At 44.3% G+C, this 21,840-nt stretch overlaps 1 protein-coding gene across 4 annotated transcripts in view; it reads left to right on the forward strand.

Annotated features, from left to right (window-relative positions):
- Positions 1 to 21,840, forward strand: part of SORT1 (sortilin 1) — a 64,290-nt gene that overhangs the window by 41,113 nt on the left and 1,337 nt on the right. For 2 of the 4 annotated variants that reach the window (XM_040232136.1, XM_040232137.1), the window contains exons 9-20: positions 3,975 to 4,119; positions 5,169 to 5,324; positions 6,895 to 7,001; positions 10,471 to 10,573; positions 10,912 to 11,080; positions 11,659 to 11,849; positions 14,771 to 14,960; positions 19,006 to 19,122; positions 19,693 to 19,801; positions 20,597 to 20,695; positions 21,234 to 21,340; positions 21,595 to 21,718. In XM_040232136.1, coding sequence (XP_040088070.1) covers positions 3,975 to 4,119; positions 5,169 to 5,324; positions 6,895 to 7,001; positions 10,471 to 10,573; positions 10,912 to 11,080; positions 11,659 to 11,849; positions 14,771 to 14,960; positions 19,006 to 19,122; positions 19,693 to 19,801; positions 20,597 to 20,695; positions 21,234 to 21,340; positions 21,595 to 21,718 — 1,617 coding nt within the window. The remainder of the gene's footprint in view (positions 1 to 3,974; positions 4,120 to 5,168; positions 5,325 to 6,894; positions 7,002 to 10,470; positions 10,574 to 10,911; positions 11,081 to 11,658; positions 11,850 to 14,770; positions 14,961 to 19,005; positions 19,123 to 19,692; positions 19,802 to 20,596; positions 20,696 to 21,233; positions 21,341 to 21,594; positions 21,719 to 21,840) is intronic. The other 2 variants (XM_040232138.1, XM_040232139.1) reach the window with 1 other exon arrangement.

Consider the following 21,840-nt stretch of genomic DNA (forward strand, 5'->3'; position numbering starts at 1 on the left):
GTAACATTTTTTGAGTACCTACTGTCTACTAGGTACTGTTCTGGGTTCTGGGAATATAGCAGTGAACAAAACAGATAAATGTCTTGCTCTCAGAGTTTCTATTCAAGTAGGGAGATAGATACTAAACTAACAAATATGATATAATATCAGGTAATGATTAAAACTATGAAGAAACCTGAAACAGAGTAAATACATAAAAAGTGGCAGGAACTGGAGCAGCGCTGTTCCAGATAGGGTGGTTTGGAAGGGCTCTCTGAGACCCGACCGAAGTGAGAGCCGAAGTGAGAGCGTAGCTGCGTGGATATCTAGGCTGAGGAAACAGTGAGCGCAAAGAGCCTCAGGCTGGAGCATGCTTGGAATGCTGAAGAAAAGTGAGAAGGGCAGCATGGCTGCAGCACGGGAAAGGGTGGTCCCAAGATGGGCAGCCAGTGGCCAGATCACACAGGGGCTCTGTAGGTTGTGAGGAAGACCTTGCTTCCATTCTTCATGCGTTGGGAAGCTGTGCAAGGGGTGCAGGCAGGGGAATGGTTTAACTGGCTGTTTGTTTTGATGGAATAGGTGTGCATAGTGTCACCTAAGGGTCAGGAATGGAAGCAGCAGCAGCAGCAGTGAGAGAGACAGTAGGTTGTGGATGAGGGGAGACGTAGTAAGATCACGGATGTGTTTTTAAATGCATCACCAGTAGTGTCTGCTGGTAGATTAGATGCAGATTGTGAGAGAATAAGATGAATTGAGGATAATTTTAGAGTCTTTGGCCTGAGCAACTGCATGAATGGTGGTGCCATTTACTGATATGGAAAGGACTGCAGGAGAAGTAAGTCTGTGGGAAGAAAATCAAGAATTCAGTTTTGGATATGAGATGCGTATAAGATATCTAGGTGAAAATGTCAGGTAAGCATTTGGGTATATGAATCTCCCAAAATTATATAGTAGAATTATATGGATGGTCTCATCTAGCTGTGTGACTAGATGGTATCTTGTAGGGGAATGAGTAGGTCGAGAAGAGGTGGGAGGGCTGAGCACCGGGTGGCCTGGTCCCCTCACGGAATGGTGGGAAGAGACTGAACAAGCCAGCAGAGACGACTAAGGGGGAGGGGCTGGGGAGGGGGGAGAATAGGGCCTTTCATAACAGTTGTACCCAGTGCGGAAATGGATAATGAGATGTGTAATTATTAATAATAATGTGCCTGTTAATGTCACTGCACATGGTGATATCTTGAAAGCCAAGTGAAGAAAAGGTTTCAATGAGGAGGAAATGGTCAGCTGCAGTAAATTCAGCTGAGATGTGGAGTTAGATGTGTTCTGAGAATTATCCACCGGAGTTGGCAAAGTATAGGTTGTTGGTGACCTTGATGAAAGCAGTTTCTTTGGAGTACTGTGGTTAAGAGACTGATTGGAGTGGGTTCAGAGAGAATTAGAGATAAGAAAAGTACACAAGGTAACTACACATCACACCCTTCAGCAGTTTTGTAATAATCCTCCCAAGAGCCCTATAGTTCATACTGTTATCTCAGTTTAGGAAATTGAGTAACTTGTCTAGGTGGAACGCTGGTGGAAACCAGACTGTGTAATTCCAGAGATAGCTGCCTGTACACTGCTGGTGTCCACAAAATTAAAATTTTACTATGTGCTTTTGAACTCCAGTTTTTACCTATAACAGCGAGTATAAGATTCAAAGTAAACATCTAAGATGTGAGTTAGAAAAGTAAGTTAAATGGACTCATCACTGAACTTTCAGTTCAGTTCAGTTCAGTCGCTCAGTCGTGTCTGACTCTTTGCGACCCCACGAATCGCAGGACGCCAGGCCTCCCTGTTCATCACCATCTCCCGGAGTTTACTCAGACTCACGTCCATTGAGTCCGTGATGCCATCTAGCCATCTCATCCTCGGTTGTCCCCTTCTCCTCCTGCCCCCAATCCCTCCCAGCATCAGAGTTTTTTCCAGTGAGTCAACTCTTCTCATGAGGTGGCCAAAGTACTGGAGTTTCAGCTTCAGCATCATTCCTTCCAAAGAAATCCCAGGGTTGGTCTCCTTCAGAATGGACTGGTTGGATCCCCTTGCAGTCCAAGGGACTCTCAAGAGTCTTCTCCAACACCACAGTTCAAAAGCATCGATTCTTCGGCACTCAGCCTTCTTCACAGTCCAACTCTCACACATCCATACATGACCACAGGAAAAACCATAGCCTTGACTAGACGGACCTTAGTCGGCAAAATAATGTCTCTGCTTTTGAATATGCTATCTAGGTTGGTCATAACTTTTCTTCCAAGGAGTAAGCGTCTTCTAATTTCATGGCTGCAGTCACCATCTGCAGTGATTTTGGAGCCCCCCCAAATAAAGTCTGACACTGTTTCCACTGTTTCCCCATCTATTACCCATGAAGTGATGGGACCAGATGCCATGATCTTCGTTTTCTGAATGTTGAGCTTTAAGCCAACTTTTTCACTCTCCTCTTTCACTTTCATCAAGAGTCTTTTTAGCTCCTCTTCACTTTCTGCCATAAGGGTGGTATCATCTGCATATCTGAGGTTATTGATATTTCTCCCGGCAATCTTGATTCCAGCTTGTGGAACTTTAAAAAGACTAATTCTCGTGCCCTGGCTGAACTGTATCTAGAAGCTATTTTAAACTATTTATCACATAGTACATGTTAATTGCCTCAACCTGTGGATGTGTGCTAAGTTGCTTCAGTCGTGTCCAACTCTTTACGACCCTGTGGGCTGTTGCCTTCAGGCTCCTCTGTCCATAGGATTCTCCAGGCAAGAATACTGGAGTGGGTTGCCATTCCTTTCTCCAGGGGATCTTCCTGACCCAGGAATCAAACCTGAGTCTCCTGCACTACAAGCAGATTCTTTACCGTTGAGCCATGAGGGAGACCCCTTTTAACAGCTAAATATTCCCTGATCATCTTCCTTATGTTAATTTCTGACTCTCCTTGCCCTCTCTCCAGCCTGGCCTGTTCCCTCCATCATGGCTGTTCTGAGAGCCTTTCTTAAAGAGGAGACGTGTCACATTTTGATTTACTTCATGATCTTCCAAACCTGGGTTTCATCTCCATTTTCCAGACACATTATCTAATTCTTTCGATGATGCCAGAGCTATCTGAAAGGAACCAAACTTCTATGCAGGAGCCATCATTTTAAGAACTATCTGAGCAAACATATGCAAATGGCTGCAGAGCCAAGCTCATAATGGTCCCAACAAACCCTTATCTCTGTTGAAGGAAAATGGCATGTCAGAGGTTCATTTCAGTTCAGTCACTCAGTCCAACTCTTTGCGACCCCATGAATCGCAGCACGCCAGGCCTCCCTGTCCATCACCAACTCCCAGAGTTCACTCAAACTCATGTCCATCGAGTCAGTGATGCCAACCAGCCATCTCATCCTCTGTCGTCCCCTTCTCCTCCTGCCCCCAATCCCTCCCAGCATCAGAGTCTTTTCCAATGAGTCAACTCTTCACATCAGGTGCCCAAAGTACTGGAGTTTCAGCTTTAGCATCATTCCTTCCAAAGAAATCCCAGGGCTGATCTCCTTCAGAATGGATTGGTTAGATCTCCTTGCAATCCAAAGGACTCTCAAGAGTCTTCTCCAACACCACAGTTCAAAAGCATCGATTCCTCGGCCCTCAGCCTTCTTCACAGTCCAACTCTCACATCCATACATGACCACAGGAAAAACCGTAGCCTTAGGAGGATAATATTGGTATCTTAGAGGGCCACACAAGAATGAAGAAGCCAAAGAGAAGACCAGCATAACCTTACTTACAATAGAATGGATTGTTCCAGTGCCTGGATCTTTGCAAGAGGTTAGAAAAAGCTTGGATAATTGGTACTAGGACCTTTCATTTATAATAGATGTACCTAGTGAGGAAAGATGTAATGAGTATAATTATTAAATAATAATGTGCCTATTAATGTCACTGCATATGGCATCTTGGTGGAATATTTAAAAGATAAGTATCGGCATTTGTTCCAGGATACAACAAGAAGGATTCATGTGTCAACAGATCAGGGAGACACATGGAGCATGGCCCAACTCCCATCTGTGGGGCAAGAACAGTTCTACTCTATTCTAGCAGCTAATGACGACATGGTGTTCATGCATGTAGATGAACCTGGAGGTAAGAGCTTTGCAAATGGTTTACCCTTGACTGCATAGAGACTTAAACTCCAAACCCTGTTTTAGTAGCTTTCCTTCTTAGTGTGCATGCTGAATCATTTTTGACTCTTTTCAACCCTGTGGACTATAGCCTGCCAGGCTCCTCTGTTCATGGGATTCTCCAGGCAAGAATGCTGGAATGGGTTGCCATGCCCTCCTCCAGGGAATCTTCCCGACCAGGGATCCAACCCACATCTCTTATGTCTCCTGCATTGGCAGGCGGTTCTTTGATTTTTCTTTTCACCGCTGGGAATTTATTAGTGGCCTACTTGTTTTAGAAATGATATGTAGCCTCTGTTAAAAAGGCCGCTTTCTTTGACCCTCTAATGTGGTTTGTAGTTACATCCAGGTGTTCTGGAGCAGTGCTGCTCAACGAATGGTCAGAGAACTAGTACTGATTTGCAAATTTTTTATTAACAAATAAGTGCAGAAAGCAGCAGCAAGCATTTAGAAACTCTTACAGCTCTGTGACAAAGAAATTTTGTATCTGTTGACTCTAATAATAAAAAAATTTGAAGATTGTATTTTTTTCTTTCTTTTGTATTTCATTTTTCTAGTGATACATTTTTCATTATATTTACAAAAGCATCCGTTTGTGACATAATTAAAACATTAAAATTGATCATCACAGAGAGTTTGAGAAGCATCCATTTAGAGTAAAAAGATTTAAAGATGTGTAAGATATGAAGCTGAATCCAATGTCTCTGCTACCAAAATATAACTGATTATACCAAAATATAAGAGCTTTTCTGTAACGTCTGAGTAATTTATTAAACAGATTCATCATCTGCTATATTCAGGCACTAAGCTGGGTACGGGAATTAAAGATGGCCACGAAGCTCTTAACTGTGAATCCCTGATTAACTCCCAGGTCTGCGTCTGCATCGTGAAGAGGGACAGGTGGCTGATGTGTGCGTGTGTGTGTGTCCTGTGTATGATTAGACTGTTGTTTTTCTCTCTGTTCCCTCCCAAGACTTGGTGGGGTTTTGTTTGTTTGTTTGCCTATTCCAGACACTGGATTTGGTACCATATTTACCTCGGACGATCGAGGCATTGTCTATTCCAAATCCTTGGACCGACATCTCTACACCACTACGGGTGGCGAGACAGACTTCACCAATGTGACCTCCCTTCGTGGGGTCTACATGACAAGTGTGCTCTCAGAAGGTGGGTCCCTCAGCTGAATGTGTTCAGAGTGGAGGCGCTGGGGGAAAACGATGGTCCTGTCCCCTCAGCAGTGGTGCTTGCCTGGCCAGCAAGCCTGTCTGTGTGAATTCTGGCTCTCTATTTTAAGTAAGTTACGGTGATTAGAACTAAGAACAGCAGAAAGAACTAAGAACTAAGAAAGCAACAGCAGGCATAAAGAAAGATTTGAGGTTATTTAGTTTATGAAAAAAGTCTTATGTATTGGGAAGTTCAGGCCTGTGGGAACGAGTTTGAACCACTTACTGCTTTTCTGATTGTCAAGGATGGAGCAATAGCTAGCCCAGATTTTTCCTGTATTCTCTTCAGTGGCTCTGCAGAGCCCAGTTGAACAAATAAACATATTACTCTGAAGTACAAAGGTTTTTAAGGTTTTATTTATTTATGTATTTACTTTTTTGGTAGGAGGTAAGGGATGTTTGTTTTAATTTTGTAAACACCTTGCAGTTGTCTACAGGATCTAAGTGATTCTGGCCCCTAGTTCATCCCAGACATCACTTCCAGCTCCTTGCTCCTTTGCTTACTCTTGCCGTCACTCCAGTCCTCTGCCAGTCCTTAAACACATCAGGTTCACACACTCTTGGCTGAGAGGTTTGCAGTGACCTCTTTCCCCAGATGTCTGCATGGCCAACACTTTCCTCCTCCCAGCCACTGGTCATGTTACTTTTTGATGAGACCTGCCCTGACTATCCTGTTTTAAATGTCAGTCTGCCCCCCTGCTACACATGCACTCCCTCTTTCCCAGTTATCTGTACAAGATTTTTCCAAAGCATGCATTTTCTAACACGCTATGTAATTTACCTATTTACAGTGTCTAGTGTTTGTCTGTCTCACCCTACTAGAATATATATTCCACAGAGTTGTTTTTTTTTTTTCTAATTTGTTCACAGATATATTCCCAAAGCCTTACAGCAATTTTTATATAGTGGATAGGCAATAAAACATATATTGGGTAAATGAAATTTACTTTATTAGCTTTCTTTTTAAATTTTTCCTTAAAAAAACAAAGCATTTCTTTCAATTTAAATGTGCAACAGTTTATGTATCAAGGGAAGACACATAAGAAAAAAAATGTGTCAGAGAAATAGGATATGGCGTGGTAAAGAGACAAAGGCTAGGAATTATTCATTGAGACTTGCAGATACATTCAAATCCTGAGATTTCCTAAAATAAGCCTGGTATCATGGCCTTAGTCCAGATTAGAGTGCCTTCCCATTGTAGATTTTCCTCCAGGGCAAGCAAGCAAGGAAGAATAGAATTGTGTTGATAAGGAGATAAATGGTATCTTTTTTCAAGAGTATCAGTCTAGATGATTTCTGGAATCAGTAGAATCCCTGTTCAGGTGGGAAGCCTCTTTCACGTATCATACTCACCAGTATTGACCCATTTCACTGGATGTCAACATCTTGTGGGACTCCAGGCTTCTATTGGTATTACATAATCTCTGTTAGAGAGTTATACAATGATAAACTGAATTGATTAGGGTGCTTCCTAATCAATATATCAAGATTAATGTCATCCTTTTCCTATTCAGATAATTCTATCCAGACTATGATCACTTTTGACCAAGGAGGAAGGTGGAAGCACCTGAGGAAGCCTGAGAACAGTGAATGCGATGCTACTGCAAAAAATAAGAATGAGGTTTGTTTTACTCCTGCTGTCATATGTATTTGGAGCAAAGCAGCCATTCTGTTCTCCTCTTATTGGTGCCAGGCTTTTGAATTATGAAGTTTTGTACCTGCTGAGAGTCCACAGCTAACAGTGGAAGATTGGGAAATGAGAGGTTGAAATTAACTAGGATGTAAGAAATTTGAACTGTGAAGAAAGACTAAAAAATTACGCTTTATTTGTCTTTAAAGAAAACCAAAACTGAAGGCTAACAATTTCAGTCAGTTTAGTTCAGTTGTTTAGTCATGTCCAACTCTTTGTGACCCCGTGGACTGCAGCATACCGGGCTTCCCTGTCCATCAACAACTCCCAGAGCTTACTCAAACTCATGTCTATCAAGTTGGTGATGCCATCCAACCATTTCAACCTTTGTCGTCCCCTTCTCCTCTTGCCTTCAATCTTTCCCAGCATCAGGGTCTTTTCCAGTGAGTCAGTTCTTTGCATCAGGTGGCTAAATTATTAGAGTTTGAGCTTCAGCATCAGTCCTTCCAATGAATATTCAGGACTGATTTCCTTTAGGATTAACTGGTTGGATCTCCTTGCAGTCCAAGGGACTCTCAAGAGTCTTCTCCAACACCACAGTTCAGAAGCACCAGTTCTTTGGCACTCAGCTTTCTTTACAATCCAACTCTCACATCCATAATCACATCCATACATGACTACTGGAAAAACCATAGCTTTGACTAGACGGACCTTTGTTGGCAAAATAATGTCTCTGCTTTTTAATATGCTGTCCAGGTTGGTCATAGCTTTTCTTCCAAGGAGCAAGCGTCTTTATGGTTGCAGTCACCATCTGCAGTGATTTTGGAGCCCCCCAAAATAAAGTCTCTCACCGTTTCCATTGTTTCCCCATCTATTTGCCATGAAGTGATGGGACCGGATGCCATGATCTTAGTTTTCTGAATGTTGAGTTTTAAGCCAGCTTTTTCACTCTCTTCTTTCACCTTCATCAGGAGGCTCTTTAGTTCTTCTTCCCTTTCTGCCGTAAAGGTGGTATCATCTGCATATCTGAGGTTATTGATAGTTCTCCCAGCAATCTGGATTTCAGCTTGTGTTTCATCCAGCCCAGCATTTTGCATGAAGTACTCTGCATTTAAGTTAAATAAGCAGGGTGACAATATACAGTTTTGACATGCTCCTTTCCTGATTTGGAACCAGTCTGTTGTTCCATGTCCAGTTCTAACTGTTGCCTCTTGACCTGCAATTTGTGCTACCAGTTTGTGTTATACTAAATTGCTGAATGAACACAGAGTGGTCAGATGGGCCAGTGATTAGTTAGGAGTCAGGATGGCAGCTATGAGACTTCAGCAACTCTACAGAAAGCCATTGACCAGCCATTCATGAGCAGTGCAAAGTTGTATTGGCCAGAAGCAAATGGAGGAGAACTTGGCCTCTCTTCCCATCCACCAGGGCTCCACATGGCCTGTGGATGTAGGTGGTGACCTGGTCTAACATGTGGATTCAAGAGCTGAGCCCTCTGAGGAAAGGCCACAAACTAGAGATTCAAAGGCATTGCTGCAGGAGAGCCAGGTTCCATGAGTGACAGGTCTTGACAGGAAAGAAAAAAAGCAAGCTTTGTGTCTGACTCTTTTAGAGAATTTGAGAGGAGCTTAGCAGAACCCTGGGAGTTTCCTTTAAAAGTGACAGCATTGGTAATTCCAGGCTCTCTTCTGAGTACCTACCTACAGCTGGTATGTACTCTGCTGTCCTGACTGGGCTTTCTGTTTTAAGAGACTCAACCAGTGGGAAATAAATGTACGCCCACCATTCCCACCACACTCTCTCCCTTCTGTTTCTGCATGACTATTGTGGAGCCTCTCCCCTCCTGCTGCCCTTCCCGCCCCTCCACCCTCGCCTTGCCCTGCTGCTGCCCTTCCCGCCTCAGGCACAGGCACAGGTGCAGTGGCCTCCTCCCTTTCCTTGCCACCCTCACGCTGCTGTGCCTCTCTCTCCCTGGCACTCTTCTGCCCATGATCTGGCGAATGAAGGCCCTCTCCTCCCCTGGCAGGCTCTCTCCTGCCTTTGCATTGTTGTTGCCCATTTCATTTCGTTGTCACTGGCACACCCTCCGGTATAACTCGGCTGCTGTTATAACACCCTGCCTGCGCCTCCAGCCCGTGTCATTCCTGGGGAGGTCCTCCCTGTCTCCCCTCCCCCCAGTTCATGAGGGTTAGTGGAAATCCTGACCGTCCTTCAGTTCAGTTCAGTTGCTCAGTCGTGTCCAACTCTTTATGACCTCATGGACTGCAGCACCCCAGGCCTCCCTGTCCATCACCAACTCCCAGAGTTTACCCAAACTCATGTCCATTGAGTTGGTGATTCCATCCAATCATCTCATCCTCTGTCGTCCCCTTCTCCTCCTGCCCTCAATCTTTCCCAGCATCAGGGTCTTTTCAAATGAGCCAGCTCTTCTCATCAGGTGGCCAAAGTATTGGAGTTTCAGTTTCAACATCAGTCCTTCCATGAACACTCAGGACTGATCTCTTTTAGGATGGACTGGTTAGTTAGAACTAATCATTGCTCTTCATTTCATCAGTAGTTTACATGAAGCTTTTTTTACTGCAATAAAATTGCACATGGCATAAAATTAACATTTTAACCAATTTGAATCTCTTTGTTTACTTGTTTATTTTTTTGTAATTTTTTTGGCAATACCCTGTGGCATGTGGGACCTTAGTTCCCATACCTTAGTTCCCTGACCAGGGATCAAACCCTTACTCCCTGCTTTGGAAGGTAGGGTCTTAACCACTGGACCACTGGGGAAGTCTCCCGAACCTCTTTTAAAGCATCCTTTAAAGGATTGCCATCCTGCTTTATAACTCAACTAATTTCTAAGAAGTGTTTCTTAAAGACAGGACTGGGTCTTATTTCAAATCACCACCACATCTTGTTCAGTATCTGAAATACGGCAGGCAGTCATCAAGTTGGGAAGCCTCTCATTTTCTTTAGAGAAATGTCTTTTCAAGTCCTTTGCCCATTTTTAATGTGGGTTATTTGGTTTTTTATTATTGAATTATAGGCTCAGTGGGATATTCTTGCTTCTTAAATGCATAATGCATTTAATAATAATTTAATAATCACATTTATAGAGAAAGAAAGTAGAGTGGTGTCAGGGTCTGGGAATGCCAGGGTCTGGGAAAGGGGGAATAGGCAGTTATGGTTTAAGGGACACAGAAGTTTCAGTTTTGCAAGATGTGGAAGTCTCAGAGATGAATTATGGTGATGGCTGCACAACAGTGTGAATGTCCTTAACGCTACTGAACTGCACCCTTTAAAATGTAAATTGTATGGTATGTTATTTTAACCACAATTTTAAAAAGAAGAGTATCCCACTGAAGTCTGGGTTAATAAGTTTAAAAGCCTTATTATTAGAAGACTCTGTGAGATGAATAAAAAAATTTGCACCTTTGGTTTTAATCTAAGCTTTGCTTTCTTTCCACAGTGCAGCCTTCATATCCATGCTTCCTATAGCATCTCTCAGAAACTCAACGTTCCAATGGCCCCACTGTCAGAGCCTAATGCTGTTGGCATAGTCATTGCCCATGGTAAGCAGCCCTCCCTCACCTCTGTGGGAAGAACTAGTTGAGCACACTGAAGCTCAGTCATAGCATTGACCCCTGTAAGAAAACCACTATCCGTGGCTTTTACCACCCTTTGCAGAATTTCTTGCAAGATAACGATACTGTGGGTTTTTCACGGACTCCCATCAGAGAGCAGCAGCATGACCTCTTCCTCTACCAAACTGTCGTGGCCTTTTTTTTTTCTTCCAAGAGGCCTGATGGGAAATAATCTGAATAAACTCATTCAGAATTCTTCTTGTGACAGTGAATCCTCTCTGTTTCACTGCTGATGTGTGCTGATGAGATGGTGGGCTGTGTTGTAGGTAGCGTGGGGGATGCCATCTCCGTGATGGTCCCAGATGTGTACATCTCAGATGACGGGGGTTACTCCTGGATGAAGATGCTGGAAGGACCCCACTATTACACCATCCTGGATTCTGGAGGCATCATCATAGCCATTGAGCACAGCAGCCATCCGATCAATGTGATTAAGTATGCATGAGCTCAGCTCCACCCACACTGTCTGCCCAGAGGGCTACCCCGGGATGTTTTTCAGTTTGTGGGGAAGTTCCGGACCCTGATTCTTCAGAGCTGCAGGGGAGGTGCTTGAAGGGGTTGCATTCAGAGCAACTCAAATTAAATGGCTTTGTGTTTTTCCTCTGACTCTGCTAGCTAACATGTTTTATCACTTAAAAAAAAAAATGTTCTTCTCTCTTCCCACAAGAATATTATGGATGCATTGAAGCACTCTGGATGGGAAATGAGTCCTTAAGTACAAGTTCTTATTGTATAATTTCTGTTTATTGATTCAGAAGCCCATTCTTATATGGGTCACTATTCTTTCTTTCCCTTGGAAGAATTTTTATAAATGCATTTTCTTCCATACTATTTGAGTGAATCCCGTTTCCTTGTTAACTGCAGGCATTAGAAATTAATATAATTGTCAGTCAGTAAGCCGTCACCTAAATATGAGAGTTCTCTGATTTGGGATGAAAACAGCTGGAGTGGTTTCCTGATATTCCGGTAAACGTTGATCCTTTGTCACGATCTTCCTCTAACTGTGGTTTCAGGTTCTCCACAGACGAGGGTCAGTGCTGGCAAACCTACACATTTACCAGGGAGCCTATCTACTTTACGGGCCTGGCTTCAGAACCCGGAGCTAGGTCCATGAACATCAGCATCTGGGGCTTCACAGAATCTTTCCTGGCTCGCCAGTGGGTCTCCTATACCATCGACTTTAAAGATATCCTTGAAAGGAACTGTGAGTGTCTTCTTTGACCTTTTCTATCAGAAACTTGTAAACCCATTTTCCTAAATAACCCATCCAGTTCAGTTTCTTCTAACTGGAATAAGAAAATCATGTATATGAAAGAGGATTGAAGGATGTTCCACGTGGGTGAGCAGGCAGTGAAATGGTACCAGAAAAGCACTTCCCTGTTTGGATTAGCACTGTCCAAGAGAAATATCATGAGAGCAACGTATATAATTTAAATTATTCTGTCCGCTAGCTACATTATACAAGTAAGAGGCAAAATTCATTTTAATAATATAGTTATTTCAGTATGTCTAAAATATTATCATTTTAACATGTAAAACAATATTTTATAATTATTAGTGAAATACTTTACACTCTTTTTTTAAAGATTTTTTAAAAAATATTGGAGTATAGTTGATTTATAATGTTGTATTAGTTTCACTATACAACATAGTGAATCAGTTATACATATACGGATACCCACTCGATTTTAGACTCTTTTCCTATGTAAACTGAGTAATAAGTAGAGTTCCCTGTGTGCTACAGTAGGTCCTTATTAGTTACCTATTTTATATATAGGTAGTGTATATATATGTCAATCCCAGTCTCCCAATTCATCACTCTCCCCAGTTTCTCCCTGTAACCATAAGTTTCTTTTCTATATCTGTGGATATTTCTATTTGTAAATAAGTTCATTGTATCTTTTTTTTAGATTCCACATATAAGTGATATCATAAGATGTTTACCTTTGTCTAACTTATTTCACTCAGTATGACAATCTCTAGGCCCATCCATGTCACTGCAAATGGCATTATTTCATTCTTTTTTATGGCTGAGTAATACTTCATAGTTTATATGTACTGCATCTTTTATTTATGTGTGATGTGCCATATCATACACATACGCTGTGTACAGCACAGTACATACGTACCACAGCATCTATCCATTCCTCTGTTGATGCTTTTATTTTTATGTCTTGGCTATTATAAACAGTGCTGCAGTATGAACTGCAGTATGCCCCTGTGAGCATAGGGGTACATGTATCCTTTTAGATTATGGTTTTCTCTGGTTATATGCCCAGGAATGAAATTGCAGAATCACATGTAGTTCTATTTGTAGTCTTTTAAGGAACCTCCATTCCATTCTCCATAGTGGCTACACCAATTTACACTCCCACCAACAGTGTAGGAGGGTTTTCTTTTCTCAACACCCTCTGCAGTATTTATTGTTTGTAGATTTTTTTGATGATGGCCATTCTGACTGGTGTGAAGTGATACCTCATTGTAGTTTTGATTCTCTGATAATGATGTTGAGCATCTTTTCATGTGCTTTTTGGCCATCTGTTATATTCTTTTTCTTCTGAGTCCTCAAAATCTGATGCATATTTTACACTCACCCTTACTGTAAATCTCAATTCACACCAGCCTCATGTGGATATCTAGAAGAGTTTAGTTTTGCACTTTAGATCTCTGTAGCATTTTCTGAAAGTTTTTTTCTGCTTGTAAGGATAGTGCATGTTTATGTTTGTCTAAAATTATTTCATAAGACTTAAGGGTTTTTCACTGCTGGTTACAGCAGAACTATAAAGAGGAAACTTTAGAGGAAAATGTGTTACATCTAATTGATTATGTCATTTATTAAAATGTTGAAGTAAGGACGTTTTCATGCAAAGAGTTTGGCTTGAAGGTCAGTCACAACTGAGACTCTAGACTGAATCCTGAGCAGGCAAGAAGCCCACACTGACCATTTCTGAATGCTGTGACTTCAAACTGGAAGACATGTTAAAGACCCAGAAAATGGCTTCAGAGAAGGAGTTAAAATATTCATTTTGTGGTATTCCTTAAGAATCACAAGCAAACCCAGACCCCCAGTACTAAAGATGCTGACACTGTATTGAAAATAAGAGGGATAAAAGAAAAACTGGACAAAAAGTGACCACCTGTGACCCATGATTGCTTGGCATAATATGAAAGAAGATACAAAGTTTCAAGGTTAAATTTTGGTCCTGACTTTTTTAGACTGTGTTAGGGGCCTATTTCCTTAGCATGTTAATTTAGTGACTCCTGCAGGAAGTAGAAGCACTTGGTTTGGACCTTTTCTACAAGATGTTTCAATGATTTAAAACCAGAGAGTCATTATAATCTAAATTCGTTAAATAGACTGTAAAAGAGCTGGCTTATGAGTTTTCCCCTCTGCAGATGCAGGCAGCTTCTACAGTTATCCCTGAAGGTTAACATTGTTAAAAGATTGGTTAAGCACTGCTCTTTAACAGGCTGGGTGCTAGTCTTCATATCCCAAAGGATAAAAGCCTAATCCACAGTCTTTAGGCCACAGCCTTTGAGTCATTTTTCTAGGAGTGGATGATATGACACACTGAGCCAGGGTGACTGTCATCAGCCGTCTTCATTTGAAAGCCAGTCAACAAGAGTTAAAAGACTAGAGAATGTTTGTGCTTGCTTCATCAGCACAAATACTAGAAAGAGAATGTTTCCCCTTCCTTTCAAAGCATACTCACCCATAGTACAACTAAACCCTTGCTTTTGGTTAATTGGCGTCTTGCCCTAAAGGCAAACATCTGGTTGCTTACCTCTTGACAGCTCCTGACCGAGAGCACAAGTGTACAAGACTTAAAGACAGCAGCCTCTCAGTCTGGAAGTAACTTTAGAGGTTCTCCATCCACCTTCCTGCTGCTCAAGGTTTTTCCTAAAACTCAAATGGGCTGTGAATGGCAAAGACTCCTCCCTTGGCTGGAGGAAAGGCCAATCGCTAGTAGGCTCCCACTAATGCAACTTTCTTTTGCAGTTCCAAAGCGAAACAATAGGTTAAGTCAGACATCTGTACTTTTCCTCTCCTTTCTTTCTGTTGCCTGGCAGCTGTCTCACATGGGTGGATTCAGTAGTTTCCTGAAGAGCCTGTCTTTCTTTTAGGTGAAGAGAAGGACTATACCATCTGGCTGGCTCACTCTACAGACCCTGGAGATTATGGAGATGGCTGCATTTTAGGCTATAAAGAACAGTACCTCCGGCTACGCAAGTCATCTGTCTGTCAGAATGGTCGAAACTATGTTGTGACCAAGCAGCCGTCCGTCTGTCCCTGCTCCCTGGAGGACTTCCTCTGGTATCCGCACCCCTCAGATCCCTGTCAGCCACTTCCTGTGCTGGAGGAGGCAAAAGACAGTTGAAAATTATTTCAGTCCTTTTTTTCCCTTTTTTCCTCAAGAGTGGAAAACTGTTGCTGCTTCTTTCCTCAAGGAAATTGAGGCACAGAGGAAGGGAAGCAGAATTGTTAGTAATTGGACAAATAACATTATTGTATCAGACCATTAATCATTGTGCAGAACCAGCAACAACCCCCGAAATCCTAACTTACCCATGTGAGGGAGGAGAGGAGTGTAGAATGAGGATGAGAGTAAGAAGGTAGAGGGAGAAGGCGATAGGACAGAAGCACCAAGCAAAGAGGGCAGGAGCTGAGAGCATAGAGGAAACTGGGCTTTAGCAAACAGCCTGATTGCCTGGGTTCAGCAGGTAGGGCTAGCTTTGGGGTTATCTGCAGGACTGAAGGCAGAGAGACTGTGGCTCTGTCCTGAGAGAGGAGATGACATCAGAATGTTTGGTCTCTATGTCCCATCAAGGCTCAGGAGCCATCATGGTGGACCCCTAGAATTCAGAACCATCCAGGCTTAGGGATTAGTTTCGTGGCTGGCACAGGGTTAGTTGATTGTACAGGGGCAAGGGAGTCCCTTGGTAGCCTAGCTTAGGGCAGATAAGAGGAACTGCTTCACATCACAGGTACTAATCTTACAGAACGTGTTAGCTGCAGAAGATGCTGTCAGGGAGGTAGAAGTGGATTTGGAAAAGAAGACAGGAAGATAGCAGTCCCGTGCTCCTACAGTGTATTCTCCCGAACTATAGGTGACAGGAGTATGGGACTGAACAAAGCCCAGTCTGACCCAGTGTGTTTCCTCCTGTGTTGTTCACATCTGTATGTGGAATGGCCAGGGGTCCTCCCCTCTCTATTTCTACAAGGGAAAATGGCACTCAGGTCACTTGGATGTTATAATAGGGCTGGAGTTTGTGGATACTGTCAGACTCTGAAGGGCTCTCTCACCCTTAATGGCACACAGGCTGACTCTCGGTCACCCGAACTACTTCTGTTTTCTAAACTTGCTCTGCGGCTTCAGAGCTCCATGCCCCTGTGTATGCTGCTGCTCCTGCCTGGAGGGTCTTTCCACATTTGCTGCTTGACCCCCCAAGCCTGGTGAATTCCTCCTTGGCCTTTAATACTTTAGCTCAGATGTTGCCTCCTAAAGCCTTCCCCGGTTTTTCCTCATCTAGGCTCCCACTGCACTTACTATATTTTTACAGCACTCACTATATTTTAATTCTTATGTACAGATTAGGTTCCACCATTAAAATCTAGACTCCCTGAGCACATACTGTATTTGATAATCACATAGTCATAATGATAGCAGCTGACGTTTTTAAACATTGCCTCTGTGCCAGGCACTGTTCTAAGCAACTTACACTTCTCTTCACCAGCCGCTTGAGATAGGTGCTGTGGTTATTTACGTTTCACAAAGGGAGAAACAAAGGTACAGGGGGTCATGACTAACTTGCTGTCACGTGACAGAGCTGGGATGTGAACCCAGCAGTTAGTTCTACCCCAGAGCCTGAACACACACCCCACGTGCCTGAGGAATGTATACTTTGTGAGTGGGGAGGGTGTGGTCCCTGGAATTTTGGATTGAACACACAAATTTTTTGCCAGAAATTTCTCCTTGCTGTTGGAGGCAAGATGTCTTCTCTTGTTCTTCCTACCCTCTCCCTTCAGTATTTGTCAGAAAACCTTGAAGTCCAAGCAGCATCTATATATTTACCAAATATTCCTTGAATATTTGTTATGCACAGGGCAGTGCAAAAGTGATAACAGAAATTTTATTATAGACTCTTCTGGTAAGAGTCACATGATTATGTTTGAAAAGAGAAAGTGGTAAGTACCTTATGGATCTAGAGAAGGGAGAGATTCTTCCATCCAGACCTAAAAGGAGTTGGATCAGAGAGGCTTTGTAGAGGCGGTGGCATCTGAGCTGAGCCCCGATGAGCTGTAAGATTTGGTCTGTACATCTGGAAAGAAGCAGATCATTAAAACCAGTGGACTGATGTGAGCGTAGGCCCCCGACAGCACGATCAGGAAGGCTGTGCCGGGGCTTCCCTGATGGCTCAGTGGAGAAGAATCCACCTACCAGTGCAGGAGGCATGGGTTCAATCCCTGGTCTGGGAAGATCCCTCATGCCCCAGAGCAGCTAAGCCTGTGCACCACAACTGCCGAGCCCACATGCTGCCGCCGCTGAAGCCCTTGGCGCCTAGAGCCTGTGCTCCGCGAGAGAAGCCGCCACAGTGAGGAGCCGCACGTTACAACAGACGGGAGCCCCTGTTTGCCGTGACTAGACAAAGCCCACCTGCAGCAACAAAGATCCGGGGCAGCCCAAAATAAATAAATAAATTTCAAAAAAGAAAGAGTATGCCGGAAGATAGGCTGTGAGGGGAAGCCGTGGCTGTCACAGGAAAGAAATGAAGGCGTCCAGATGGGGGTGCTCAGGAAGATAGTGCCCTGGACAAACGTAAAGAAATGACAGGAGAGGCCAGCACAAAGGAGGAAACATGATACATTTTGAACATTTTGTTTCTTTGAGGTTCTGTCAACAGATTTATGTGGCAGTGTTCAGCAAGTATTTGGAAATGTAGGATTAGAGCTCAAGAGAGGTAGAACCTGGAAGTTTTATTAATTTAAAAAAAATTTTATTTTATTTATTTGTATTTTTGCCTGAGCTGGGTCTTTGTTGCTGTGCACAGGCTTTCTCTAGTTGTGACGAGCAGGGGCTACTCTCCATTACAGTCTGCGGGCTTCTCACTGAGGTGGCTTCTGTTGTTGCGGAGCACAGGCTCAGTAGTTGTGGCTCCCAGGCTTAGTTGCTCCAAGACATGTGGACTCTTCCCAGACAGGGATCAAACCCATGTCCCCTGCGTTGGCAGGTGGGTTCCTCTCCACTGGACCACCAGGGAAGTCCAAACCTAGAAGTTTTAGTTGCAGCCAGTAGTTAGGCTCACAAAGGGAGAGCAGATACAGAGTAAGAGAATGAATGATAGAATCTTGGAAAACCTCTGCACCTGCGTGTTAGGAAGACAGCAGAGCCAACGGTGGCCAGAGAGACAGATGAGCGCAGCTCTCAGGGCTGCAGCGGGTGTGGCACAGCGGTGGGCCAGGGGGCCAAAGTGAACAAGACAGAGAAGCCCCCAAGGCTGGGTGACTGGTGGGCCTGCGGGGGCACAGACATTCGTTTTCAAGGCTGCAGCGGGGGGTTCAAGCCAAGATGCAGAGAATAAAAAGTAAATGAGTGAAACAGAACAAGTAGAAGAGAAAGTTGGCCAATAAGGGAGAGAGGGTGGTGAAGGGAGAGGACAGGTGCAGGCTGAGGAGAAGCGGCCGGGTGAGGGGACTGGTGGTTCCTCCACGCTGTCCATGCAGCAAGCCCCCACCTAGGGGCACGAGGTGCCAAGGCCCTGCATGTCCGTCCTTTGGGGAAAGCAGAGAAAGGAGAACAGGTCGGGGGCACTGTGGAGAGATGGGATGGGATGGAGGGCAGGGATGGGCATTCACACTGGCATCAGGCACCATCTAAGAAGCTGAGAGGGACACCGATGTGGGGAAGGCAGGAAAGGTTTGATATACACTCTCGTGGGTATGACATAATGAGTTATTTGGAGATGAAAGAACTGCTAAGTGTCCGTGCGTTTAGGTCTGTGGCTGACGCACTGTTTCTCTGTGTCTGAGTTGCGTGTATCCCCACCCCCTATAGACTGCACGCTTTCCCTTCCCTGAGCGTGAGCTGTCTATGTGGAACTCCTAGCTACTGAGTCCTCAGTCCACCAGGCCCAATCCATAAGCCATCCCCCCACCCCACCCCCGCACCCCCTGCCAATTAAGCCCTGTCTGTGTGCTTGTGTTCCTAAAGAGACCTCTTTATATGTCACAGACTTCCTTAGCTGCTTTCTGGCAACCCACGCCTGGAATATTAACCATCCTCTGCCCCACATAAAGCCTTCACTGCTATTTGCCTCCTTTCAGCAACTTCGAAAGATACGTTCTTTGCTGATTCTTACAGTGATTTTGGCTACTTCCGTCCAGAAAATGACTCCAAATGTGTGGAACAGCCAGAACTGAAGGGCCACGAGCTCGAGTTGTGTTTGTATGGAAGAGAAGAGCACCTGACGACAAGCGGGTGAGGCGGCTGCTCCTCCCGCCTCGGGCCGCGTTTCCCCTTGCAGGGAGAAAGTTCCCTCCACGCACTTCCGAGTACTTGAGAGACTCTAGAAAATCACTGTCCGGTAGAGCTTTCTGTGATGGGGTAAATGCTCTGTAACCTGCTGTGGCCCCTAGCCCTCTGTGGCTGTTTGACACTAGAGTGAGGAACTGAAGTAATTTTGATTAATTTAAAAGTAAATAGTCACCATAGCAGAGAATGCCATTCTAGAGGAGCCTGACTGCCTACTCCCCTGATAACTCTCCCCTCCCCTGTATCTATACTGCATACTGACGGGCTTTCCCCGGCAGTCTGATAGGGCAGAAAGTCGGCATGTCATGCAGCATGGCAAGGGATGTGTGGTCTGTCCAAGGACCGAAACTACACAGAATATCCCCCCAACACCCCTGTGGATCTCCCCCAAGCCCTGAAAGACGGTGTAAGGACCATAAGTTTTTCTGCAGCTTTTCAAATCTTATTTTCAGGAAGTGAGCAAGAATCCAGAAGTGCATCCTTGTATTCTGTCAACACCTTTTCCCTGCCCCTCAGGTACCGGAAAATCCCAGGAGACAAATGCCAGGGTGGCGTGAATCCAGTTCGAGAAGTGAAAGACTTGAAAAAGAAATGCACAAGCAACTTTTTGAGTCCAGAAAAGCAGGTGTGTTAAAGTAGATCTAGTGTAGATACAAGTGGGGTTTCGAGTTCTGCCAGGAATGTCAGAGTTACAGTGTGTCGAGAACTTTATCACCTAATACAAGTGGCCAGACCACTTATGTCAGGCTTCCCGTTGCACAGGAAACTGTTAAGATGGAAAGATGGTCACTTAAGCCAACAATAAGCTCATCTACTGAAAACTTTTTTGGGGGAGGGAAAATGATGCTCAGTATTTATCCAAGTCTTAGAAGCTTAGGGTTGAGAAAAATTCTGAGGCTCAGAGTCACTTAGAAAAAAGACTCAACAAGTCCTGCCATCAAGGGCTGGGGTTTTGCACGTGTGGAAGGGAAGGGCATGGGACCCTAATTAGTGGGGATCTCTGTGCCGAGTATGTCAGGTATGTTCATAAGGAAAACCTGCACCGCGGTAATAAGTGGCTGGTTTTGATTTAGAAGCAGATTTGGGGGCTGATTCCAGATCTGTAGCACTGAACTGTCTGGCCAGGATATGGGGATCTGGTAAGAGGAACCCTCTAGATAAAGAAGCACTGGCCCAGCGGTGTGACTGGGAACAGAAGACTGTGGACCCCAGGTTCCTAATCTGGAAATTGAGAGATGGGCAGTCTGCAGTCCCTCCTGTCTAATCTCAGGACTGAGGGCCTGACAGGGGGTAGCAGAAGGCAGGGGGAGAAGAATGTGTGGGTGTGTATACTTGTTGGGGGCAAGCTCCTGCTTCTCTGCATCACCGCCCTGCACTCCTGGCGGCTGTCCTCAGAGTGTTTGTGTGTGTGATTGCACAGGACTCCCGCCCACAGGGACACAGCTTGTCCCAGAATCCAGCTCCGCCTCCTCTGGGATACACTGAAAACACACACTCCCTATCTCCCACCCAGAAGCAGGTAGGTCACACTCAAACAACGATACGACAAAGCGTATTTATAGCAACATACGAAAACTTAAAAAACGAATCTTGGTGTCATGGGAGGGCCTGCCTGACATAGCACTGGCACAGCTCCTCCCCAGGTGATGGCCCTCTGCTAGACTCATTCACCCACTTACTGTCACGGTCGCCCTCTCTGCTTCACCCTTAGAAGTGCCAAGACTTAGAATCAGTGGTCACGGGGAACAGCCACAATCATATTTGATCTAGGTAATTACCATAGCTTCCAGTGTAACTTTGACATTGAAGCCCCTGAGTTTGCACTATTCTGACAGCTTCAAGGCAGCTCAGGTTTCGATTACCCTCTGCCAGCTATGGTATTCTCCTGGTAGCACCGAGATGGTCATCTTGAGGGGTTTGGGAACATTTCATCATTAGGTACCTAGAGACTACAGATCGTTGAACAGAGAAATGAGAAATTGAGCAGCCTGTTTGAATTCAGTCCTGGGATATGCACGCCCAAAATTGATTGTGTGTTTGTGTTTTAATTTATCAAGAATTCCAAGTCAAATTCTGTTCCAATTATCCTGGCCACTGTGGGATTGATGCTGGTCACAGTCATAGCAGGAGTGCTCATTGTGAAGAAATACGTCTGTGGTGGAAGGTAAGGAACTGGAGTCAGTCAAACCCACAAGTCAGCCAAGGGCAGAGCCTGCTGCTGGCGAAAACTGACTAGTTGAAGTGACGTTACTGAAATATCAGACTCAAATCTTTCCTTCCATTTTTCATATACTATAGGCTGTGCTTCCTGTATGTGTGACTCATTCCATGAGTGTGTAAAACTTCGAAAGTCCACAGCCCTATAAGAAATGCATTCCTCCTCACCACGTGAGGGTTGACAGCAGTTTCCACCCCCAGGTTCCTGGTGCATCGATACTCGGTGCTCCAGCAGCACGCAGAGGCTAATGGTGTGGATGGTGTGGATACTTTGGACACGGCCTCCCACACTCACAAAAGCGGTTATCATGATGACTCAGATGAGGTGAGACTGTTTCTTCTTGAGGGGTGGTGCAGAAGTTTTTAAAAAGAGCGATTCTTTTTTTACTTATAACCAAGGTATGTTTGAAGCAACGGAGGGTATAAGCTGGAAGCAGCAACTTAATG

The sequence above is a fragment of the Oryx dammah genome, unplaced genomic scaffold (genome assembly GCF_014754425.2).
Source record: "Oryx dammah isolate SB20612 unplaced genomic scaffold, SCBI_Odam_1.1 HiC_scaffold_28, whole genome shotgun sequence".
Classification (NCBI taxonomy): domain Eukaryota; kingdom Metazoa; phylum Chordata; class Mammalia; order Artiodactyla; family Bovidae; genus Oryx; species Oryx dammah.